Raw genomic sequence first — 24198 nt, 5'->3', positions numbered from 1 at the left:
TTTTCCAAACATACGTCGCGATAATTACTTAAACATTTTCTTTCAGAAAAAATAGATTTATGATCCATATATATATATATATATATATATATATATCTTAATTAATAGGTAACAAACATAAACAACTACATTAGTGAACTACCCATGTAAATTTTTTTTACACTCTTCATTACTAAATTAAACTAGTACAATAGTAATAGAAACATCGTATATAACAATATAACACGATGTGCATGCTAAAATGCTAAATCCCTAGCATACATAATCAAAGTAATACAAGGATAGAGACACAAACTTATCAAGTTTGATAAAATGTTATGAAAGATATCAAAGTTGCCACTTACGATCCAATCTATAAAAGTTTTAATTACACCTCACTTCAATTTCTTCAAATAACAGATGATTAGTCACAGAAACATGTGACGTCACAATATCATCCAAAACCTCGAATCTCATACGAATGAGAATGAATCGTTGCATCTACGGCCCCAAGTAAACCTTAAGACAAAATAACAAACAGTTAGAAGATTCAAAAAAAATTCCCACTTTTAGATTCTGGGAGAAGGTCACCGCTTACAAAGAAGGATTTAGATGGAAAGACTCTCTCCCTGAGAAGGAGGACGTGGAGGAACTGCCCATGTAACTTAATGTTCGCAATTTTATAGGACAGTACAAGTTAAAGGCGTGTCGTGTATCCTATATCACATGATTTTGTGTACTATGATATTCTGAATTGAGCTAAAACTGATGGTGCATATGAAGAATGTCATATCCATCTCAATATGTATAGTATCGATCTAGATCACACAATTTTGGTAAAATAAAAATAATCAAACAAAAATTTCTAGTTAGTCCTATCAAGTTTGGAGTTTCATTAATATTTTTCTAGTATTTATTAGCGTATATGTATGCTACAAGAAATAATGGAAGGGGCTGTCATTGTTCAGGGAGGACTTTGTATGTTTAGAGGGACACTGAATCTAGACTTGAAACTACTTTCGCCTGTCTCATTCAGACGTAACTTTGTAAGTCTCAGAGATGTTAGAATTTTTTTTAAACAACTTTATGAATCTAAAATTTATCGAAATCTACAGGATACATCCCATTTTATCGTTTATTTCTAATTCATCCTTCGATTACTCTACATTTCAGAAAGGAAGTCTAAAATAATACATTCAATATTCAGACGCAACACTTAGATTCTAACTTATCTACTAAACGTCTAGACTAGCCAACACCGACTGGAGTCGTCGGACATATATTTGTATTTTAGATACAAAAGCAAAGACGATCGAAAAGCACTTGACAATATTTTAATATCTTTCTATACATGTCTGGAACAATATCGTCACGCCTGTCGTCATTTTCATATGGATTTGAAGTGTAATCATTTTCATTTTAATCTTATCGTATAGAACATTTTCATGCGTTGTTGATTACTTTAAATAAGATAAGTTATGTTTGTTACGGGTAAAAACTATATGCAAAAGTGGTCCTGAAAACACACATGCCCTCGCATTAACCAGCACACGTAAGCATATTCAAGATTTTGAACTTTGGACTCACGAAACGTATTTTATAAAAGATCTAGTGAAACTTTGATGGTTTATTAGTCCGTGTATTCTTTTTCTTTATATCCCCATAATGTTTTTTCGTTTTTCAGGGCTTGTTCATATAATCATATTATAGCTAATCTTATTTAATCCGTAACGAACTGACAATATTTGATAATTGATATATATGAGAAAAGTGATGGTGATGCGCAAGAAAAAGTGATGAATCTTGTGAGCTTCATGGATAGCAAACCAGCTATCGAATAAAAACGGAACTGGAGAATATAAAATAGATTGCAGTGTGTGAAAATCAACGGACGAAAAACGTTAAAAAAAATTATTATGTATTGAAACAACACATTTAGGTTCCCTATTGTTAGTAGTATGGATTTTAGAATTTTAAATCTTGATGCTATAATAGACGAATAAACATTTTAATAATGAATTTTCACGATATTTCTTTGTTATGTTTTGTTAAAAAATATATTTTAATTTCTTTTTTCAAAATGTGCAGTTCCATTTGTTCACATTGTTTCAGGTTTATAGAAAATGCATATTTCTTACTAAAATGAGAATTCATTTTATTGGAATTGTCTACGACATTCTTGACCATATAACATGTTAAATTGCGGCGAAAATTAATTAAGAAGTGTAATATTATATGTAAGACAAATACCTGTATACATGGATGTATGTGAGCGTGTCCGTGTGTGGTTCTAGCTGGTTTCTTTGGAGTTTTGCCTACTAATGATGCCCACAAATATTCTTTGGCACATTGTTTATTGTTTCAAAATTTGGCCTCTTATGAAAACCAAGTACCACATTATTACCTTTTTATTTTAATTATTTTCATTAATCAGATTATGATATCGACCAACCAATTATTATTCGAGTTCAAGACTTGGAAGAAAAAGATTTGTTTCGGATTTACGTGGCCACGTGTCTGATGTGCTTAATCCACTGACTATAGTAATTAATCCTCTTTTAACAATATTATCTAAGACTTTAAAAGGTACTTTACAGTTTCTTGTTTCGATTTACCCCAAATCGGAGACCGAGGAAAGTTTATGTTGAGCTTTTGATGTACGTTTCCAAACCTATATAGAGTTTTTTTTTATGTACGTTTCCAAACCTATATAGAATTCTATGCTAACGGGATGACGTTATAGGGTAAACTTTGGTATAGGGTCTTAGTTTAAATATTTTTACGGGTACCAGTCTAAATATATCGAAGTTTCTAAAAATGATGGTTTAAGTATAAACAGTTTACATATAAACACAGAATCCAATATTTTTATAAATATTAAAATCTTAAATAATATATATTGTAAACTACTTTATTGACATTCAGTATATAAAAAATTAGTCTTGTGATTGCGAATTATTATGATCAAATTATCTTCTTAAGCATTTAAATTAAAGTAAGAATAACAATATTATGGATGTAGATATCATCACAAGTAGATCCAGTAAATCAAAACCAATCTTTTCTTTACCCGAACCTTACAGTTGACTCGCTCATAGATCCAGTCTCCCGCTCATGGAATTTACAGGTTCTTCACACTTTGGTGGACCCTGAAGATGTGCAAATCATTACAAGTATACCACTGAGTAGGTCTCAGATGGAAGATCGAGATGGATGGCATTTTTCGAAAAATGAACGGTACACGGTTAAATCAGGTTATCAGGTGGAGCAGGTATACCCAGATCAGCAGTCCAAGGCAGAGACCTACGGACCCACGGTAGACTCACTCAAGTCCTTCTGTTGGAAAATTCAGTGCTCACCGAAAATCCGACACTTTCTGTGGCAAATATTATCTGGATGTCTATCGGTTAGGAAAATTTTGCAGGCTAGACGGATGAAAGGAGATATATGTTGTGCTCGATGTGGTGCTCCAGAGGAATCCATAAACCATGTCTGTTTTGAATGCCCACCGGCAATTCAGACATGGGCGCTCTCTAAGATTCCATCTAATCCTGCAATCTTTCCAACGGAATCACTTTACGCAAACATAGATCATTTATTTTGGCGGGTTATCCTAAAGATGGATGATCACCACTTTGCGTGGATACTTTGGTACATATGGAAAGCGAGGAATAGTAAGGTATTTAGTAATCTGGATATTGATCCTCGAGATACTCTTAGGATGGCCGAGACAGAATCTGTCCTGTGGGCTGATGCACAGGTGCTCCCTGATTCACATGACGCACACCAGCGAGATATGGTTCCCATACCGGTGAGACCAGGCAGATGGTGCTTCTCGGATGGCTCATGGAAGGCAAAAGATATTTTCTCGGGACAAGGATGGTATAGCACCTTACCAGGATTTGATGGTTTAATGGGCGCAAGAAACACCAGAGCTAGTCTTTCACCTCTCCATGCAGAGTTTGAATCATTAATCTGGGCAATGGAATGTATGCGGAATTTGCGGCAGTTTAGGGTCACATTTGCAACAGATTGTTCTCAATTGGTGAAGATGGTTTCGGAACCAGAAGAAAGGCCAGCGTTTGCAAACTACTTGACAGATATAAAGACCCTTAGTTCTGGATTTCAGAGCTCGGAGATCATCTATGTACCAAGAACGCATAACACACAGGCGGACAAACTAGCACGCAGTGCAAGAGTTCAACCGTCGTTCGTCGTTCACATGGATGCAGAGCTACCCTTTTGGTCAACAGAGTCTATATGAGTTTGTTTTCTTTTATTGATGTCAAAAAAAAAAAAGATATCATCACAAGTAAGAGGTAGCTTTTTAGGCTGAGATATAACTGCTAAAAAGGACTCAATCTATGAATCTTTATTCGTCCATATGTAACGTTTTGACAGTCTCAGTTTAAATATTTATAGTTTTTCAAACTTTTGAAACTTGCAAAAATGATTTTTAGCTGAAAACATTTAATTGTTTTTTAGGATTTTCAGTCAACTTGAAATGTTTCCATAATTTTATATTCTACAAATAAAATGTAAAATATGTATTTTGCGAAAAAAGTGTTTATCAAGCATTGATGACTATTTTTAATAGAGGGATGTGGTTTCCTAAAACGAAGACATGTGTGGAGCGAAGACGGATTATTTCTTCGTATACACTCACAAGTAGTATTATCTGTTTTATAATAGTGAGTGTGTATGAAGACATTTACACTTCCCTCGCTTTATAGTGAAAACACGTGATATCCGTGACATTTAAAAATATCTGTATATTGCAATAATGTTTAGATGCTTCCTGTCGATATGATCAATTCTCAGGAAGATAGTTACTCAAAGCACCATCTTTCAACTATGGAAGCAACGCAACAACCTGCTCCATAGCCGAATCTTCATTCCTGCTAGTACGGTTTTCCGGATAATTGATCGTGAAGTGCGTAACATTATTCTGGGCAGGAGACACAAGAGACTTTTCAAAAACCTCTTGTCCTTCTGGCTAGTTTAATTGATTCTGCTTAGACTCAGTTTCTTTAAACAAAAACTGCTGCTTCTTTGTTTTTATTCTTTTTGCCTTGGAAGTATGTTTCCTTAGGACTGCTACTTTTGTAAGTTCCTTTCTTCATTTATATGATATTAACATGTTTAGCAAAAAAAAAAAAAAAAAAGTCATCAAATGCCGAATGTGCGATATATATACTAGACATAGTTAATCGTGTTCTTTTGGGGTAATGGAAATTATTAGAATCTATTCACTTACAAATAACATTATCTTAATAATGTATTTACATTAGATCAACGTGTGCAGTCAGTCCAGACTAGGTTAATTTAACCAGTGTAATTTACTTGGATCAGAGTTTGAATAGATATCTTTGGAAGAGAAGTTTCTTAAGTCTTGACTATAGAAGCTATTAAAATGTAAAACGATGGTATCCATAATCAATTTGTATTTCTTATAAACAGTATTTGAGAAACCGCTTGTTGTGTCTTTAAGACTTTAACATTGAGTCTGATGAGCAAAATGAGTTGATATATTAACAAGTTGTCAAGTTGATGCGTTATTAATTAGGTCGGCGGCGTTTAGTAGTAGGTTTAAATTGTGCATCAAAATGTACAAAAAGGAGGTGTAGTGAGTGATATCTAATTAACTACAACAATTAGTGTAGTTGCTTTGAGCTAGCGTGGCTGCGTGGGTATTTTAGAGAGTGGTCCTATCTTTAAGTAATTCTCGATTAATTTGTTTATTACCTTCGTATACGTTTGTTCGAATAAGTCATGCTACAGTAAAATATAAGGAACATCAACTCTACAAAGAGCTTAACAAGCCAATAATCCGCCATTACTATATGCTATATAGATTGCATGTATTATGATATTACTTCTATGTAATTTTAGGACATTCTAGTTCATCCAATTAAAATCGTGCACGGAGAAGACTTGAGAGCTTTCAAGTATTTAAGTGAGATTATACCAAAGATCGCTGTTATGTATATTGAATAATTGAAGTTATACATATCAACTTGTCCTTTTGATATTTGAAACTCTTGATATTTACAGACTTTGAAAACAAAAATCGATAAGACGTATGATACGTACATTTCAACTTTTGTCTTCTGATACGCATCATAGACAAATTAAGTTCATATTTACGATATAAATTATATAGTTATTGTACGGTAAGAATTATTGGTTATCTCTTACAACTGGACAAAGATCTGTGGCTTAAACTTCTTTAGTATTTCTATATATATATATATTTATGTGTAATTATTGTCATTTAGGTATAGTTATTTATTAAATAATCATAATTGTTATTTACATAGCACTCTAACTTTTTCATCATCAAGAAAATAGAGTATTATAATAATGAAAATTCTGGTAAAATGAAATTGAACTCTTTTTTAATGGTCAGAAAAGAACAGGAATAAATAAGAAGGAAGTGGAGAAATTAAAAAGGAAAAAGAAGCTGTAGCGCAAATATATATTATTGGCAACTTGTTTGAAAATAATAAGAACTCCAAACCCATAAAAGGAAATGAATAAACACAATCAAGAAACGGAAACAGAGTTAATAGTTTACAACTTTACACACAGACATGGAAAGTCAGCGGGTCAACTTTAAAACTCAGTGCTTTAAATTAAGTGCTAAGTGATAGTAGTAGTAATTAACTATTATTCCCTCCATAGTCCTTTTATTAACTGATATTTTAACTGGACGGCATCTTTCTCTACTTCTAGACTGCTAGACTTCTAGTATCATTAACTAAATACGACAGCGTCTTTTTAATTTCGGAAAATGAAGTAACAAAATTAACCAAAAATTTAGGTTTTAATTTTTTTATTCAGGTTTATTCTAGACCTAGTGTTCACTTTATCATCAACGTATCAATATATTTATAACACTTAGTTTATTATATCTGTACATTAAAATATCAAATAATAAATTAAATATATATTGATAAAATTAGGAATTTTGATATTACTTGATTATAATTATTATTTAATATTTTTAAACTATAATTCATTTATAATATTCCCTGATATACTGTATATACTGTATCAGGAATTCGTCATATCTTCAAAGAGAATCTAAAAAGTCAATTATACAACACGGAAAATTAACTAAAGTTTACAAACATCAATCTTATGTGACACATTCATTCCATGGTATAATTTTTGTGAGACTAATTTTTGGTGATAACTTGCGCTTTAGTTCGACCGGAACTAACACTTAGTTTATAGTGTATTTGACTGTTAAACATGTTACAACCTACCTAGTTTATAGTGTCTTCAATTCAAATTTTGAAGTGTGCGTGTATGAACTAACAGAAAACAAAATATCAGTTTGGTTGTATAAAGAAATCGTTTGCCATGAATAAATGTAATTTTGAGTTCGTTTAAGTGGATTAGTCATATACCTACATGCAAATAAAACTACAGGATTAAGTAAAAAGGTTTCGATCAGTTTATGATTTTTTTTTCAAAATGTGAAATCCCTCGTTAATAAACTATTTCACAATATTGATTTAATGGTTGAAAATTCGTAGGATCAAACTTGTAACCTCACCTTTCGTAAGAGAATATTTGTAAAGCCGAATGGACTATATTTCATATTCGATAGTTTCCCTTTTCATACATCATGAATATTTAAACTTCAAAATAATAATAAGCTAAGAAAAAAAAAGGTTTACAAACAAAATAGAGGAGTACTTAAGATAATAATTTATTAAATCAATAAACACAGTTCCTATATTACGGCTGTGTATTCTCTTCTTTGCACATGTTCAAAGTAATTTAAAAAATTAAAAGAAAAATTGAAAACTATCATCTTTTCTCTTCTATAAAACCCACAAGTTCTCTCTTTTTCTTGTCATTCGAAACTCATCATTTCTCTATCTACACATAACTCCAAAAAATATCAAACTCCCTCTTTCTCTCTCTCCCTCTCCCTAAAACCACAAAGAAAAAAAGTAGTAAGTCTCAAATTTTTTTTTGCTGAGGTTTCTCTTTTCTTTGGATATATTCTGTGTGCATCAATGGATGAGAAAGGAAGAACCTTGAAGAACAACAACATGGAAGACGAAATGGACCTGAAGAGAGGTCCATGGACTGCTGAAGAAGATTTTAAGCTCATGAATTACATTGCTACTCATGGAGAAGGTCGATGGAACTCTCTTTCTCGTTGTGCAGGTATATATGATTCATTTCACGTATATATACAGTTGTATATATGCATGTTCTACTTCTTTGAGCATCTTTTGGCTAAAAGAGACAAAGGACAAGTCGCATAACATAATTGATTGTGTTTCAATCACTTTATGTTCAATCCTTTTCATGTTTCAATCACCATGTGTGATTGTGTTTTTTTTTTAGATTTCCCACCTTTACTTTTATTTTTTTAATTTTCGGAAATGGTTTATTTCCCTTATATGCATAGATGAAAAGACCATTCATAGGTATGAATTAAAAAGTGCATACCTCTCATGTTTCTCTCCTTATTTCTAAAAATATTTGGTTCGAATGAATGAATAAAGTGTTCATGGTTTGAGTGAGATCTTTTTAGCAAGAAATTAAATTATCAACCATCTCACTTTAGATATAATATCTAAATTTGGTTATTAAAAAGGGTGAAAAAGAAAGAGGAACTAATGTGAATTAATGATCATCATCTATATGGGAAGAGCACTAACTCAATGGAAGAAAATGACCCTTTAGAACAATTTGCATTTTGCATCATAGTACTGTCCATTTTGGTTTTGTTGGGGAATTTTATATAACTTTACCAAATATGAAATTACATGAGTTTCTTCCGTATGAAATCATCATACTCTATATACGTGTAGATGACCGGCCGGTAAATTAATCATCATATATACTTTTACCAATGAAATTATAGGACTCCAACGCACCGGTAAAAGCTGTAGGTTACGGTGGTTAAACTATCTCCGCCCTGATGTCCGCCGTGGAAACATTACCCTCGAAGAACAACTCTTGATTCTCGAACTTCATTCCCGTTGGGGCAATCGGTATGTTCTAAACTTCAACCTAATATTGTTCTGTATCGTCTCATGAGCTAGATCTCTTATACACAAAGGTACCGTTTTAAGTTTTTTTTTCACACAAATAAAGTTGAAATGTCTAAAATAATTAACAATATAATATAACTTCTTTTTGCAAATAATATTTTTTTACACTATACGTACGTGAAACGCAAGCAATAGAATGACGATATTAATTTTCTTATAACGGAGAAAATATGAACTTATGTGGCGTTGTATATCGATCTTAGTGGAAACAAAAAGAATTACATGCATGATTGAGATAGCTTAATGATTAGTAACGTAGTAAATGAAATGAAATTAATAGTTTACTTATCAGCATATAATCTGTCTTAAACAGTTAATTTAATGTGTGTGTGTGTGTTTTAATGAATAGATGGTCAAAAATCGCACAATACCTACCGGGAAGAACAGACAATGAGATCAAAAACTACTGGAGAACCCGAGTTCAAAAACATGCAAAGCAGCTTAAATGCGACGTGAACAGTCAGCAATTCAAAGACACAATGAAGTATTTGTGGATGCCTAGGCTGGTCGAGAGGATCCAATCTGCCTCGGCCGCAGCCACCGTAGCCACAACCACCAAGACCACTACCACGACAGGATCAGCCGCTACGTCATCTAGCAACACAACCTCTAACAATCAATTCATGACGTATGATTACAACAACAACAGCATGGGACAACAATTTGGTGTAGTGAACAACGATTATATCACGCCCGATAACTCTAACGTGGCAGTGTCTCCGATGTCAGATTTGACGGAGTACTACAGCGCTCAAAACACGTACCCGGAATACTATTCGGGTCAAGTGGGGAATAACTATTATCCGGATCAGGACTTGGTGGTTCCGCAAATATTACCGGATAATTATTTGGATTATTCTGGATTATTAGACGAAGATTTGGCGGTTATGCAGGAGCAGAGTAACCTTAACTGGTTTGAAGATATTAATGGAGCTACTTCTTCTTCAGACAGTTTATGGAACATTGGAGAAAGTGATGAAGACTTATGGTTTTTACAGGATCAACAACAGTTCAACAATAATGGCAACTTCTGAATACAATTAAAAAATTAGAATCGTTAAGTACTTAATTAAACAGGAAGTATACGTGTGAAAGACATTTGTTCAAGGGGAATAATTAAAGATAAGGAGTGTTTACGATATTATATTAGGATATATGATCAGCTTTTTTGTTCCAAGCCTGATCAATATGATTGGTTTTGCCTTTTTTTTGGTGTGTGTGTGTGTGTGTGTGTGTGGGGGGGGGGGGGGGGGGGGGGGGGGGGGATTGGTATGATATTTTGTAGATAATGATAAGTATGGATGACAATTATTCATGAGTTATTTTTAAGAAACAAATAATTCGTCGGTGTTGGAGTATACTATTGTAAATATAAAATAATTGAAATTGTTTTCACACTAGATTGAGTGATTTCCTCAATGGAAGCATAATACAAATCATTATTCATTTAATTACTAATATTTGGACGACGAAGCTCATAATTGGTTCCACCATGTTTAATATTTAACCCAAGATATGACATAAACAAATAAAACAAATCAGGGAAATATGTTAAAACATTTAATAATAACCTTAGTATTATGAAATGGATAATCCAAGTATTTTTGCTTTTTAGGAACTATGTCTACAGGGCATGTATATGGGAAATAAAAGGAGCTAGTGTGTGTGTGAAAGCCTTTCTTTGGGTTCAAAAGAATACATTTAAAATTTGGTTGTTTATTCTCAAAACCACATAGCGAAAGCTCATTGGATCTTATCTAGGCTTTGAGTTTAAGGTGGACAGTAAGAGGTTCATTCATTGAAAAGTTTATTGTTTGTTAAAATATGTCCAAAAGCCTTAGTTAATTATTAGAAGTTGTATTTTTTTGTACGGACTTGCACCATTTAACCATTATCCATGCAAAACCGTGTTCTTACTCTGCAACACGTCAGCAACACCATGTCTTATGTATCCCTCCCCTCCTCTGTGATCACCCCTCGGTTATCTTAGAAACTCATAGGAAATTAAACAGGGATATAAAAATGTCTCAAAGGAACAATGTGTGATTATGTAGGATCCAACAACAACCACATACTGAAACATTTTTTGAGAAAAACACATACTGAAACATTATTGTTAAAAATAAAATCTCTCTGTTTCATTTTGTTTAATGAGTAAATATTAACATAAGACCTATGTCTCCGTATTTTACACATATTAATTGTGAGCCGTCAAACAAACAAAAAAAATCTGTAGTTGAAGTCGTTTTCTTTCTATGTACCACCAACTGATCCTTTAAGCAATAATAGCGCTTTCCTCATCTTTTCCCATTTAGAATATCTTTTAAACTCGAATATAACACACATTGACACATATTACAGCAGATATATATGCTGCACACATCTTATGGAATTGGCGTGTGGTTGAGAAGAGTAAAGGCACGTGTTTAAAGTAGTGATGGTGGGGGAAGAAGACTTAACATGGTGGTGACGGCGGCTGAGGGAAGGAAAGTTCGTTGGCGGTGTGGTGTGGCCAGCAAGAAAGCCGATCCTTAAAAGCCATTTCAAGACCCATAGTGGTCCAAAATTCTGAGGATCTCGTAAGAAATTTTCATTTAATGTGACAGAAAAGAATAATACTCAAGTGTGTACGTATCCAATGATATAAGCCATCATACTTTTTGGCTTTGGCTATTAATATTGGAATAAGATGCATATGTATTCTCGTACTTCTGATGGATAACAACATTATGATTCGTTGCACACATCAACTTCCAGTATGGTGGATGAAGATGACTTGATTTACTTTTCGTCGAAGGTCTCTTAGACCAAATGGCTTGCACAACGCGCTAGGTTCCTCGTAGAATAAAATTTTAGAATTCAGGTTTCTCCATTCCTCCCTGTGGACTAAAATATACTCTATCTGTTCCTTATATATCTATTTTTTTAAAAAAAAAATTGTTTCAAAAAGATACATTTTTTACATTTTCAAGACATTAATTAATAAAAAATTGTATTTTTCAAAAAATACAATTATGTTTAATAAAATCTCTTTAAAAATTATTGAGAATAGTTAATTAAAAAAACAATATATTGGAAAATACAATTTTAAATGTTTTCTTAATAAGTGTGAAAAAACTATAACATGATTTTTTTAGGAACGGATGGAGTATTATCAAGTCGTTTCAGACTAATAAAATTATTATTACTTTGGTTTATAAGACAAACTTTTCTACCAGCTTTCCTATGTGGCTAAGCATTGTTACGCCACATCGCAAATATTACATATTTTTAGAGAAAAAAATCTTTAACTAAAACGTTTAATTTTCTTCGAGGATCCATAAATATAGCAGGTAAAATACAAGTAACAAATTAATAGTAACACTGGCAGTTGATATTATAATGTTATTATACCACCGATTGAAATTACTATTACGATCATGATTTTGTTTCAAAATTTATTATGATTTCCCTGGCTTATACACATAATCATCCCATTACTTTTCAAATCAATTATAATTCTTTTTCCTAGCTTATACACATAATCATCCCACTAGAGCACCCGCATCGTTACGTTTTTAGAAGAGTCTCTGGCTTCAGAAAATAATAAGAAAATGAATCGCAGGAAAGAGAGTGAAAAAATCAGGAGGAACGTACCTATGAAAAGGGACTCTTTTCTTCAGTTTAGAAACTTTCTAACAACGTGTCTTTCTTACAGCCATTGTTATATTATTTTTAATTATATATACTAAATAATTAAAAGAAACTATTATAGTAATCTTAAGAAATTCAGTTTGAGAGATTGTCCACTAATGATGCTCTAGTTTTTCATCTCAATTATAATTCTTCTGGAGAATTTTTTTCCTTCTTTTCTGGTCGCTGTTGCGAACTTTATGGTAAATATATTTTAGATATTTGACACTAAAACTCCACATTATTTATGTACCTCGCAAAAATAATAAGAAGAAAATGAAAAAAATCATCTAATGGTCACGTGGAAATATAGTCTCATCTTATATATTAAAAGAAAAGTCACAATCTTTATTCATGTGTGATTTTTTTAAAAATAAACCTAATGGACATATTACTACAAAATCATGTTACATTTAATTTATAATCTTACATTATTATAGATCTAAATAACTTACTTTCTAGATTATATGAACTAAATAATATGTCTACTAAATTATAGGAATTAAATAATTATCAATCTTTTTCAAGGCAAAAACGTGATCTGAAAACAACCAATTCAATAAAAAAATATATACAATAAAATTATTATGTTTTAAAAAATGATAGACACACCTCATATATATTATACTAATATATATCAATGTAGAATTAAAAATAAAATATTTCTATAAAAATAAATGAAAATAAACACCCGTGCGGTTGCGCGGGTCGAGATCTAGTCTATTATATTAAAACAAAAGTCACAACTTCTCTTCATGTGTGATTTTTTTTTTAAAATGGACCTTCCCTAAAAAATTATATTTCATTTAATTCTAATTAACATTATGACGTCATTAAAATATCACATCTTAAATAATTGACATATATAACAACTCACCTATAAAATTGTCTTATTTTTTAATTATAAAAATATGTTGAGAAAAAAATCTACAAAATCTTATTAGATATTTTAAATATTATATATAATGAATCATTGACTAATTTCGTGATTAGTACTCTAATATTATTATAAATTAATATTAGTTAAGATTTTATTATAAAAAAAAAATTTGTATACTATTTTCTTAAAATTTCTAATTATAGTCTATATTATCTATTAAAATAGAAATATTGAATTCTTTCATATATTGTTTTATAATTTGGACCATCCTTTAATTTTTTTATTAAATATATTTTATCAAGACTAATAATATATATCCTTATATTAAAAGAGAAGTCACAACATTTACTCATGTGTGATTTTTTTAAAAATGAACCTAATGGACATATTACTAGAAAGTCATGTTACATTTAATTTTGTATCTTACATTATTATAGATCTAAATAACTTACTTTCTAGATTATAGGAACTAAATAATATGTCTGCTACATTATAGGAATTAAATAATTATCAATCTTTTCCAAGCCAAAAACGTGATCTGAAAACAACCAATTCAATAAAAAAAATATATACAATAAAATTATTATGTTTTAAAAAATGATAGACACACCTCATATATATTATACTAATATATATCAATGTAGAATTAAAAATAAAATATTTCTATAAACATAAATAAAAATAAACACCCGCGTGGTTGCGCGGATCGAGATCTATTCTATTATATTAAAACAGAAGTCATAACTTCTCTTCATGTATGATTTTTTTTAAAATGGACTTTTCCTAGAAAATTATATTTCATTTAATTCTAATTAACATTATGACATCATTAAAATATCACATCTTAAATAATTGACATATATAACAACTCACCTATAAAATTGTCTTATTTTTTAATTATAAAAAAATGTTGAGAAAAAAATCTACAAAATCTTATTAGATATTTTAATTATTATTATATAATGAATCATTGACTAATTTCGTGATTAGTACTCTAATATTATTATAAATTAATATTAGTTAAGATTTTATTATAAAAACAAAATTTGTATACTATTTTCTTAAAATTTCTAATTATAGTCTATATTATCTATTAAAATAGAAATATTGAATTCTTTCATATATTGTTTTATAATTTGGACCATCCTTTAATTTTTTTATTAAATATATTTTATCAAGACTAATAATATATATAATCTTTAAACTACGTTAATCAAAATATCTTTTGATATATTTTCATTTTAAATATAAATATATATTTTAAAATTTCTAACAAGTCCGTTTAAAAGATTTTAACAAGATCTTAATTTTTAAAAATTATATGTAAATTTTCATTAATTTCGAAATTAGTTATGAATAATATTATACATTTATATATTTTATAATATTAAAAATATAAATTCTACCATTTTATCAATTATATAATCATAATCAATTATTTTAAGAGAAATTATTAATTATTATATTGTGCTAAATATGATTAATTTATTTTAAATTGTCAAATTTATATATTTTATTTTTTGTAAGTATTTATATTTGAAATGTAGTATGTAGGTAACACATGTTAATATTAGAAAACTATATAATACACATATATAAATTAACATGTATTTCATCAAAGTTAATAATACAAATAATTTATGCATGATATTTTTTATTTTAAATATAAATATAAATAAATATATACATATATATATGTATAATTGTTTTTAACAAATCTTTTGAAAATATTATAGCATTATCTTCATTTTCAAAAATATTTTGTTAAATATTTCAACTAATTTCGTAAATAGCAATGAACTATTATTATCCATTAATATATATATATATATATAGTAATCATTTATAAAATAAAAAATTACCTTTTCATCATTTTATAATAATAATAGTTCATATTAAATGAGATTATTATATTGAACTAAATATGATAACATTATATTAAATTGATAAAATTGTAAAAAAAGTTTTTATAAATATAAAATATTTATGCTAAAAATATAATACGATGATATAACGACTTAACATTCAAAAACTATATAATACATGTATAAAAATCGACATATCTTAGACTTTTGTATATATGATAATATATTTTCTGAAATAAATAAATGTAAAAATATTGCTAATAGAAAACTTAGTTTTCAAGGTCGGTGGGTAAAAACTGAATATAATTTTAATTCAAAAATAATATTTAATATGTTTTTAATGCATATATTAATTTGTTAAATAAATATATATACCATAAATGATGTAAAAAAATATTTATGTAAAATGAAAATAAACATCCGCACGGTTGTGCGGGTCGAAATCTAGTTAGTTGATTAAAAAAACTCTTTACTATTCAAACTTGAGTTGTGTTGCGTTCCATTCAGAAGAGACATGACAGAAGAAACAGATTCAGATACATGGGATGGTTCTTTCTTACTCGTGCTCCACTTGGTACTTGATGATTCGGCGAGGTTGATAATATTCCATTGTTGGGGAAGACGATCACGATGGACCGACTCTATAGTCTTTTGAATGGTCATGGTCAACGCCTTCAGAGAACTACACGTCGGCGTCAACGTCTGGGTCCCACCTTTCTTACATACATTAACAAAACCATATCTAGTCTGATACTAACGAAATACAATGTATTTGAAGAATTCACTTTAGTTTTTGGGTATTTTTCTACGCGTATAGACTTAGAGAAGATGCTTATGACAGAATGAACTTTAAAATATACCAATGATACAGTTTTTTTTTTGAGGAAAAAGCTTTCAACCAATTATACAATTAAATATCATATATATGGGCTTATTATATCATTCAAGTTTACAATTTACAATGTTCAACTTGGTGTGGAATATCTCTTCTCATTTCCATTTTCATAGATAACTTTTGTAATTTTTTTTCTTAATTCTAAATAAATTTAAAATTCATTCAACAAAAAAAACTAATATCTGGATAATTATATTAATAAATCTATTGTTGCATTTATATATTCTTTTTTTTTTGAAGATAGCCTTGTTTAAGAAATGGTTTTAAGAATACCAGGCCAAATTAACTTTAATGAATACAAATTTTCTACTCCATGTAACTCTCACTTTTACCGGTTCTATCAGCGTGCATTCAGCAAGAATGTTTTAGATTAGAAAGCATATGTGGAATTCTGCGATTCAATTTTTTCGTAAAGTTTATTCTTTTGTATTACTTTTTCTTAAAAACTATAGAAAATTATTTTTATCGGCTTACTGATTAGGGCTTGCGATCAACATCCAAATTCATATAACTGAATGTATATAGATCGGCCAAATCAGTGGTTATGTTTTTTATCAATCAGTGTAAATATTAACCAGACGTTCTGCTAAAACGATATATGAGCATATTACAAAAACTACAAACGCATGGTTTATAACACACACACACACACACACACACACATATTACAAAAAAATAAAAGCATATATTCGAAATTAAAGCATAGTAACCATATCAACAATATAAACCACTATGTTTCAACCTAGTCTTATAAATGGATAATTATGAAACTGTATTAGAACAGCTTGACATTTAATTGCTTTAGTGTCGTTCGTTCATTCGTTTTCTTTTTATGGGCATAAACCATTTTTACCCACACAAGTCTCTAAGCACTAGCCAAAAACCATATTAACACGTGATAATTAAAAAATCAATTGAGTTATCATTTTATTAGAGAATCTATAACAATGGATCGAGACGCAAACCAGTATTAAGCACGTTAACGACTACCAAAATCATGTTATTGATAATTGATTGATACGACACATGAATGATCTTTTTATTGATATTTCATAATTGTTACCAGTATAGGAAAACATTTGGTTTATGAGTTCCGTGGTACCTTTGGATATAAAAAGATGTTTACGTTTTGTCTCTCTCGTCGTAAGTTGATTGATACCTGCCTCAAAATTTGACATACCTTAGCAACCACTTGTTTGTTTGTCTGTCTTTTGTGGTTATATTTTATTAAAAAATAATAATTAAAAAATAATAATTAGAACTTAACATTTCATTTACAGTCAACTAAGTTTTTCATAATTTATTCACTATATTATTTATATTATATATATAAGAATTGTAGGGGATGTAACAAAAAAAAATTGTAGGGTTTGTGAGCTTTGATTATGATGGTTAGCGTAATTTTAGAGATAACCTTCCATGTTATTAGGGCTTATTTGGTTGTATGCGACTACTGATTTATGTTAATGTAAACAATTATTTGATCTGCATACTTAATGTTTTTTAGAAACATTCAGTACGTTTCACATAATGCATACCGCATACGATCAACTGTGTGTGCTTAACTTTCTAAACGTTTATGATTTATCAAAACTATTCTATAGTAAAAGAGACCCGCTTCCTATCCATAAGATCACTATTTCTGTTTAATACAACCATCTTTAAAGCAACAATATGGGATTGACGATAAGACCGTATTAGCTTAATATTTACAAATCAACTGATGCACGTTATATACAGTGTCATGTTCCTATCTCATTCTAGGTTATTCAAAAACAAACGTTTAGTACTAAGCCCACATGCTTCAACTCTCGTGGTTAGGCATCTAAACTAAGATAATTAAATAGTTCTCATAATTTTAAGCCACTCAGACCGGAGAAGTAAGCTCTCACAATTTGTAAAACTTGATAGTTCCAATGCATTAAATATAGCACGTTCCAAGGCGAGTAATTCACTAATTAGTTAATGTTTAAAATTCAAGTAATCAAATCCCAACAATAGCAAAAACTAATTTTCATGTTGTGCTCTTGCCTGGTAAAAATCTGAGACAAGAACTCAAAATATTTAATATCATGAAACTTGAACTCAAAATAGCCATTTAATAATCATATCAAGTGTTTTTTTTTCACAAGAAAAATAACTACTAAAGAAAACAACAAGACAACAATTAATCATGTGTTCGTTGGTCTTGGTTGGTGTTGTATCAGTTGAATATCTATAAAATCAATCTTTGAGGGAAAAAAAAATAAAAAATTAACTTTAATGACCCTCGCATTGGACACATAAACACATGCACCACTATTATGTTTTGTTATATTTTGAAGCCCATCTTTGGTTTGCAATGGTTTAGCTTGTCATGGTCTCATGGACTGAAAGTAGTCTAATTATTTATAGGCTAAAAATGGGCTTATATAAACTAATTGGTTGTTTGTCAAAAATAAATAAACAAACTAATTGGTTGTTTCTAAAATGGGCTTCTTACTACAAATGAAGATTAATATGGGCCCTAGATATGTGGTCCAATGGGTTACGTTACGTTATTCGTGATTGAATATCACGTCCTCAATCCAAGTGGGGAAAAGAAAAGTTTGTGTGAGAGTCGTGACAAAGCAAGGATCTTTGCTTGTACGCCAGACGAAAAGCAAACCGGAATTGACCGCGGCGACACGGACACGCACGCACGAGTTAATAAAAAGATCAGAGACTTTTTCTTTTCTCCGCACATCTAGAAACTCTGACTAATAAACATTCGCCACGTAGAAACTTAGCCAAGAGTATTCCACTTGCTCGACGCCGTCCAAGGGTAATTCCGTAAAACAGCATCGCGTCATGTGGACAATAAAGTTGTCTTTATGTATTTTATCCACATTTATTTAACGAGAAATTTCGTCGTCTCCACCACCGATCCATCTGATCCATACAGATATCAACAAATTACGAAAAGCCATTATTACCCCTCTCAAGATACTAAAGGATAGACGCGTATGCGAGGGTCTTTTCGTAAATTATTCTTTATACGGACAAAACATAAAGTGCACTTGCGTCGACACAAGTCTCTCAGATTCCATTACCACCAAGACATAAAAAATATCTTCAATTCATTTCTAAAAAAATCCAATTCTTCTGATAATTTTCGTGTTCTTAGATCAATAATTTGTTGAAAAAAGCTTCTCATAAGCTGTGTATTGCTTGTGATTTAGTTGTATAGTTTGATATATTTTTTCATTTAGATTCTTGTGAGAATGATGATGACCAGCAGGAGCTGTATCTGTGTCTCAGCGATGAAACCCTGTTGTAGATTTCTCATTAGTTTCAAAAGTTCGTCCCTTTTCGGAGTTTCTCCCACGAGCTCAAGCAGATTGATCAATTCGTCGAAACTACTACAGTGTAGGAAGATTGAATCCAGAAGTATTAGATCTGGTGTTCATTGCCGCCGTCGGAATGTTTTTTGTAACTCCGATTCCATTAGCTGGGGAGGATCTAGATGTAGTAGTAGTATAGGACGAGGAAGAGGGAGGGGTATTTTAGTAATTCCCCGTGTAGCTTCCGACTTTAGGAACCAGTCTTCTTCTTCTTCTTTAGATTCTCATGTAAATAAAGACAAGAGCTTCGAGAGTCTCTTCGTGAAGCCGCTGGTTTTCAAGGAGATACCGAAAAAGGAAAGTGGTGGCAAGGAAGATGCTAAATTTGGAAATGTGCGTGTTAAAGGGGAAAGGGAAGAGGTTTCGAGTCAGAGCGAGGCTGAGAGAGAGGCGTGGAGGCTGCTTCGTGGTGCGGTGGTGAATTACTGCGGGTTCCCTGTGGGGACCGTGGCGGCTAATGATCCAGGGGATAAGCAGAAGACGTTGAACTATGATCAAGTGTTTATTCGTGACTTCGTTCCTTCGGCTTATGCGTTCTTGCTTGATGGGGATGGGGAGATTGTAAGGAACTTTCTACTTCAGACACTGCAGTTGCAGGTAGCGTTTTCTTGAACCCTTTTGTTTGAAATGGTGGTTCATGAGCTAGTTTTAGGCAATGTCTGTATAAAAAGTTCGAGCTATTGATCGATATTTGTTATTAAGTTGCTTGTAAAATGTTTTAAATATGGTCACATTAACTAGTTTGCTAGGCAAATTTCACATTTTAGGTTCTAGTTTTCTTGGTTGCACGCTCATTATTTGCCATTGGAATTTAATTTTTCATTTTAGGGAAGTTATTTTTGTGAAAACGGGAAATGTATCTAGTTTGTGTACTGAGTTTTATTGCCTAACGGAGAAAGGCAAGACTTGGAGAAATCTCTCCCCTGTACATTGCAGTTCCAGGTATGTGTTTTTAGTTTTTTTGATAACTCTGGTATCTGGGCAGCCACATTCCCAACTATCCCCGAAAGGGGTCCAGCGCCCCAACGGAAGGGATGTTAAATCCGTTGTGGCCAAGACTCGAACCCGGGTGGCGGGCAGTACAGCTGTACCTCCTTTACCACCAAGCTACGAGCGCTTGGTTGTATTTTTTAGTTGTTTAGACCCAAAAAGTTTGTTTACTTTTGTCATAAAATTAGTTGTTAGAATGAATGTGCTGTGATATTCTTGAAGATGCCTCTCCTTGCCTGCTTTGTTAAGTTTTAATTTGCTCAGATTGCCCAAAAAGTTGATGGCTTAATTCTTTTAATCAGTAACTTTCAGAAATGTTTTCTTTCAAATATTTCTTTGGTGAAGCGCTCTGAGCATTAGAAATATTGATTTACATTTTTCATGGCCTAAAAACTTTTCATTTCCTTGCCTGCCATATAGGTTCTGGAACTTAGAAAAGTGATTTACTTTGTAATGTACTATTTTATTTACTTATCTATGCAAAAGTTTTCTAATTGACTTGGTTTTGTAGAGCTGGGAGAAAACAGTGGACTGTCACAGCCCTGGCCCAGGGCTAATGCCAGCGAGTTTTAAAGTGAAATCACTTGAAGGCAATGATGGCTCGTTTGAGGAGTGTTTAGATGCAGACTTTGGTGAATCAGCTATTGGACGTGTTAGCCCCGTTGACTCTGGTAACTCATTATGCTCAACTTTCAGTTCCTTTTAGTTGAATAAATTACATTTCCACTTATCTTTGAGAAACAGTCACATTTTTACTGAGAATGTAACTTTCTGCTACAGGCTTGTGGTGGATCATATTGCTGAGAGCTTATGGAAAGCTCACTGGCGACTACACCTTGCAAGAGAGAATCGATGTTCAAACAGGGATCAAGCTGATCCTCAAGCTATGCCTAGCCGACGGCTTTGACATGTTCCCAACTCTTCTCGTAACCGATGGATCATGCATGATCGATAGAAGAATGGGCATTCATGGTCATCCACTTGAAATCCAAGTAAAATTAAAAAAAAAAAGAAAATTATTACACATTGAGAAGTTAGTAACTAACGGTCATGTTTTTAATTTTCCTCCAGGCATTATTCTACTCATCCCTCCGCTGCGCTCGTGAGATGCTCAACGTCAACGACGAAACCAAGAACCTAGTAGCTGCCGTCAACAGCCGCCTAAGCGCCTTATCATTCCACATCCGAGAGTACTACTGGGTCGACATCAAGAAGATAAACGAGATCTACCGTTACAACACCGAGGAGTATTCAGCGGACGCGACCAACAAGTTCAACATCTATCCAGAGCAGATCCCTTCTTGGCTTGTGGACTGGATCCCCAACAGAGGCGGTTACTTCATAGGGAACCTCCAGCCTGCTCACATGGATTTCAGATTCTTCACGCTTGGGAACCTCTGGGCTGTTGTCTCGTCTCTTGGAAGCCAAGAGCAGAACGAAGGAGTCATGGCGTTGATTGAAGAGAAATGGGATGATCTTGTTGCTAACATGCCTCTCAAGATCTGTTTTCCTGCTTTGGAGCAGGAGGAGTGGAGAATCATCACTGGCTCTGATCCAAAGAACACGTTAGTCCTTTCGAGTTACTTTTTGTTTGTTTTGCCTTGTCTGCAAATCTCTGCAGGTCTTTGATTCATACTTGTCTTTGCAGGCCTTGGTCATATCATAATGGTGGATCCTGGCCAACTCTTCTCTGGCAGGTACAAGAAAAACAATATTATCTTCACCCCACTATTTAAGTTTCAGAATCACACTATTTTAATGTAATAATATTATTAAATTACAACTTTTATTATTATTTAATATGTAAAATATAAAACATTATTATTATGTAAGTACATACATAAAAATACATTACAATTAAAATACTTTAAAAATATTTACTATTTCAACATATAGTAATATTTAAATAACTTATTTAAATAAATGATTTCAGTACATATTATATTTTATTATAAGTATTTAATTTACTATTTTATATGTATTTATTTCTTTATTTGTCATTTATTATCTACATAGTTTATTAATAAAATAAGTAAATATTGTCTAGCGGTGAATAGTATCACATCAGTTTTGGTGTTATATTATAGTATTAAACTAAAATAGTGTGCTTTTTAGTGTTGAGTTAGAGATGTTTTGTTTGAAATCTACACTAAAATAGAGTTTTAGAGTTGGGTTAGACATCACCTTAGTAGTTGTTCTTTTTAAGATTAAAGAATCTCTAAAACCCTTTTAATGCCTTGGTTTTGCTAGTTCACATTGGCTTGTATCAAGATGGAGAAGCTAGACCTGGCGAAGAAAGCAGTGGCTGTAGCAGAGAAGAGGCTCAAGGAAGACCAGTGGCCTGAGTATTATGACACGAAAAGCGGGAGATTCGTGGGGAAGCAGTCAAGGCTTTACCAGACTTGGACTAACGCAGGTTTCTTGGCTTCTAAGAAACTCATAGAACAACCTGAGAAAGCCTCGCTCTTATTTTGGGAAGAGGACTATCAGCTGCTCGAGACTTGTGTCTGTGGTCTCAACAAAAGCAGCGGAAAGAAGAAGAACAAGTGTTCTCGTTTCACACCCCCAAGATCTTAGTTCTCTGAAACATAACTTTACTCTTTTGTCTTTCAAAACCTTCTTTCAGCATGTGTGCTCACTGCTCATGACTCATTAACCAGTTTCTTTACCTATGATTCACATTCAGAAGTTAGATACATGTACATGTCCTTTCATAAATTTTATGTAAATTATAAATTACATCTTGATGCAGCATACACATCCTTTTCATAGTTCTTATAGGATTATAAGTCTCGTGAGCTTATAAATAGAGAGTTAACTTCATGTTTCAAGATACTTTTGATTTAATTTTATAAAACTATTAAAACATTTTGTTTCTAGGCATTTTGTGAGAATTCAACCAACTCAATAAGGTTAAGTTGCATACTTAGAATTTTATGGATACTTCCGCTTTGGTATCAGAGCTATGCACTTGAGTAAGAAAATCTATGTAATGTAATAGGCTAGTGGCATAGAGTAATTAAATAATTAGAAACACTAGGCTATGTCGGCCAATGAAATTTGGACCTAAAGCAGGATTTGTTTCTTATTATATGAAACTGCCAAAAGAGTTTGATGCCAGAGACAAAGATAATATAAAAGCCAAAAGAACCTTGAAGTGTTCAAGACAATACATGACTAAAATATGTTTGGACCACTCACATAAATACACATAGCACTAAAGTAAAAGCCATTGAGCTTGGACACCACCAACCACGTTCTAAATCAGAATTAAAGAGTAAACATATCAGCTCTCAACAAATTTATAGTGCTACTTAAAAGAGCAGTAGTTACTGGTTAGTACTTGAAAGAATAAATAAGCTTTTTCTTTTTTGGGACAAGAGTTTATAAGCTTTTTTTTTTTTGGGACAAGAGTAAAGAAGCTTAAGTTATAAAAATATAGTTAAAACACTGATGTACTGAAGATTATCGT

At 31.7% G+C, this 24198-nt stretch overlaps 2 protein-coding genes and 1 long non-coding RNA gene across 5 annotated transcripts; 2 read left to right on the top strand and 1 right to left on the bottom strand.

Moving 5' to 3' along the window:
* Positions 1-374: 374 nt before the first annotated feature.
* LOC117134067 lies at positions 375-2893 on the bottom strand. The gene is made up of 2 exons (XR_004458186.1): positions 2686-2893; positions 375-2650 (listed from the first exon to the last, which is right to left on the bottom strand). It is a non-coding gene; the product is annotated as an uncharacterized LOC117134067 (long non-coding RNA).
* Positions 2894-3135: 242 nt separating this feature from the next.
* Positions 3136-11415, top strand: LOC103870743 (transcription factor MYB108). Of its 3 annotated transcripts, none has more exons than XM_009148910.2 (3): positions 7869-8166; positions 8873-9002; positions 9412-11415. In XM_009148910.2, exons 1-3 carry the CDS (start codon positions 8013-8015, stop codon positions 10094-10096), a joined length of 969 nt encoding a protein of 322 aa, XP_009147158.1. In that variant the 5' UTR covers positions 7869-8012; the 3' UTR covers positions 10097-11415. The 3 variants fall into 3 exon arrangements, 2 of the variants coding, with proteins under 2 accessions (XP_009147158.1, XP_033147483.1); XM_033291592.1 differs by having other exon boundaries at positions 7981-8166; positions 8873-9040; positions 9408-11415; XR_004458185.1 differs by having other exon boundaries at positions 3136-9002; positions 9412-9458.
* Positions 11416-19421: 8006 nt separating this feature from the next.
* On the top strand, positions 19422-23490 carry LOC103870742 (alkaline/neutral invertase C, mitochondrial). The gene is made up of 6 exons (XM_009148909.3): positions 19422-20333; positions 21238-21397; positions 21507-21718; positions 21798-22291; positions 22375-22423; positions 22977-23490. Exons 1-6 carry the CDS (start codon positions 19617-19619, stop codon positions 23301-23303), a joined length of 1959 nt encoding a protein of 652 aa, XP_009147157.1. The 5' UTR covers positions 19422-19616; the 3' UTR covers positions 23304-23490.
* Positions 23491-24198: the final 708 nt, after the last annotated feature.

Source organism: Brassica rapa, chromosome A05 (assembly GCF_000309985.2).
Source record: "Brassica rapa cultivar Chiifu-401-42 chromosome A05, CAAS_Brap_v3.01, whole genome shotgun sequence".
NCBI classification, from domain to species: Eukaryota; Viridiplantae; Streptophyta; class Magnoliopsida; order Brassicales; family Brassicaceae; genus Brassica; species Brassica rapa.
The sequence above is the reverse complement of the archived record's forward strand: the minus strand, read 5'-3'. Positions and strand labels throughout refer to the sequence as shown.

Bases quoted from the DNA above. Each gene is read 5' to 3' on its own strand.
- LOC103870743 (XM_033291592.1), top strand. From the start codon at position 8,013: ATGGATGAGAAAGGAAGAACCTTGAAGAACAACAACATGGAAGACGAA. The intron at 8,167-8,872 runs GTATATATGATT...ATGAAATTATAG, and splicing joins CTCTCTTTCTCGTTGTGCAG to GACTCCAACGCACCGGTAAA. The intron at 9,041-9,407 runs TCTCATGAGCTA...GTGTTTTAATGA, and splicing joins CCTAATATTGTTCTGTATCG to ATAGATGGTCAAAAATCGCA.
- LOC103870742 (XM_009148909.3), top strand. From the start codon at position 19,617: ATGATGATGACCAGCAGGAGCTGTATCTGTGTCTCAGCGATGAAACCC. The intron at 20,334-21,237 runs GTAGCGTTTTCT...TTGGTTTTGTAG, and splicing joins TTCAGACACTGCAGTTGCAG to AGCTGGGAGAAAACAGTGGA. The intron at 22,424-22,976 runs GTACAAGAAAAA...TGGTTTTGCTAG, and splicing joins GGCCAACTCTTCTCTGGCAG to TTCACATTGGCTTGTATCAA.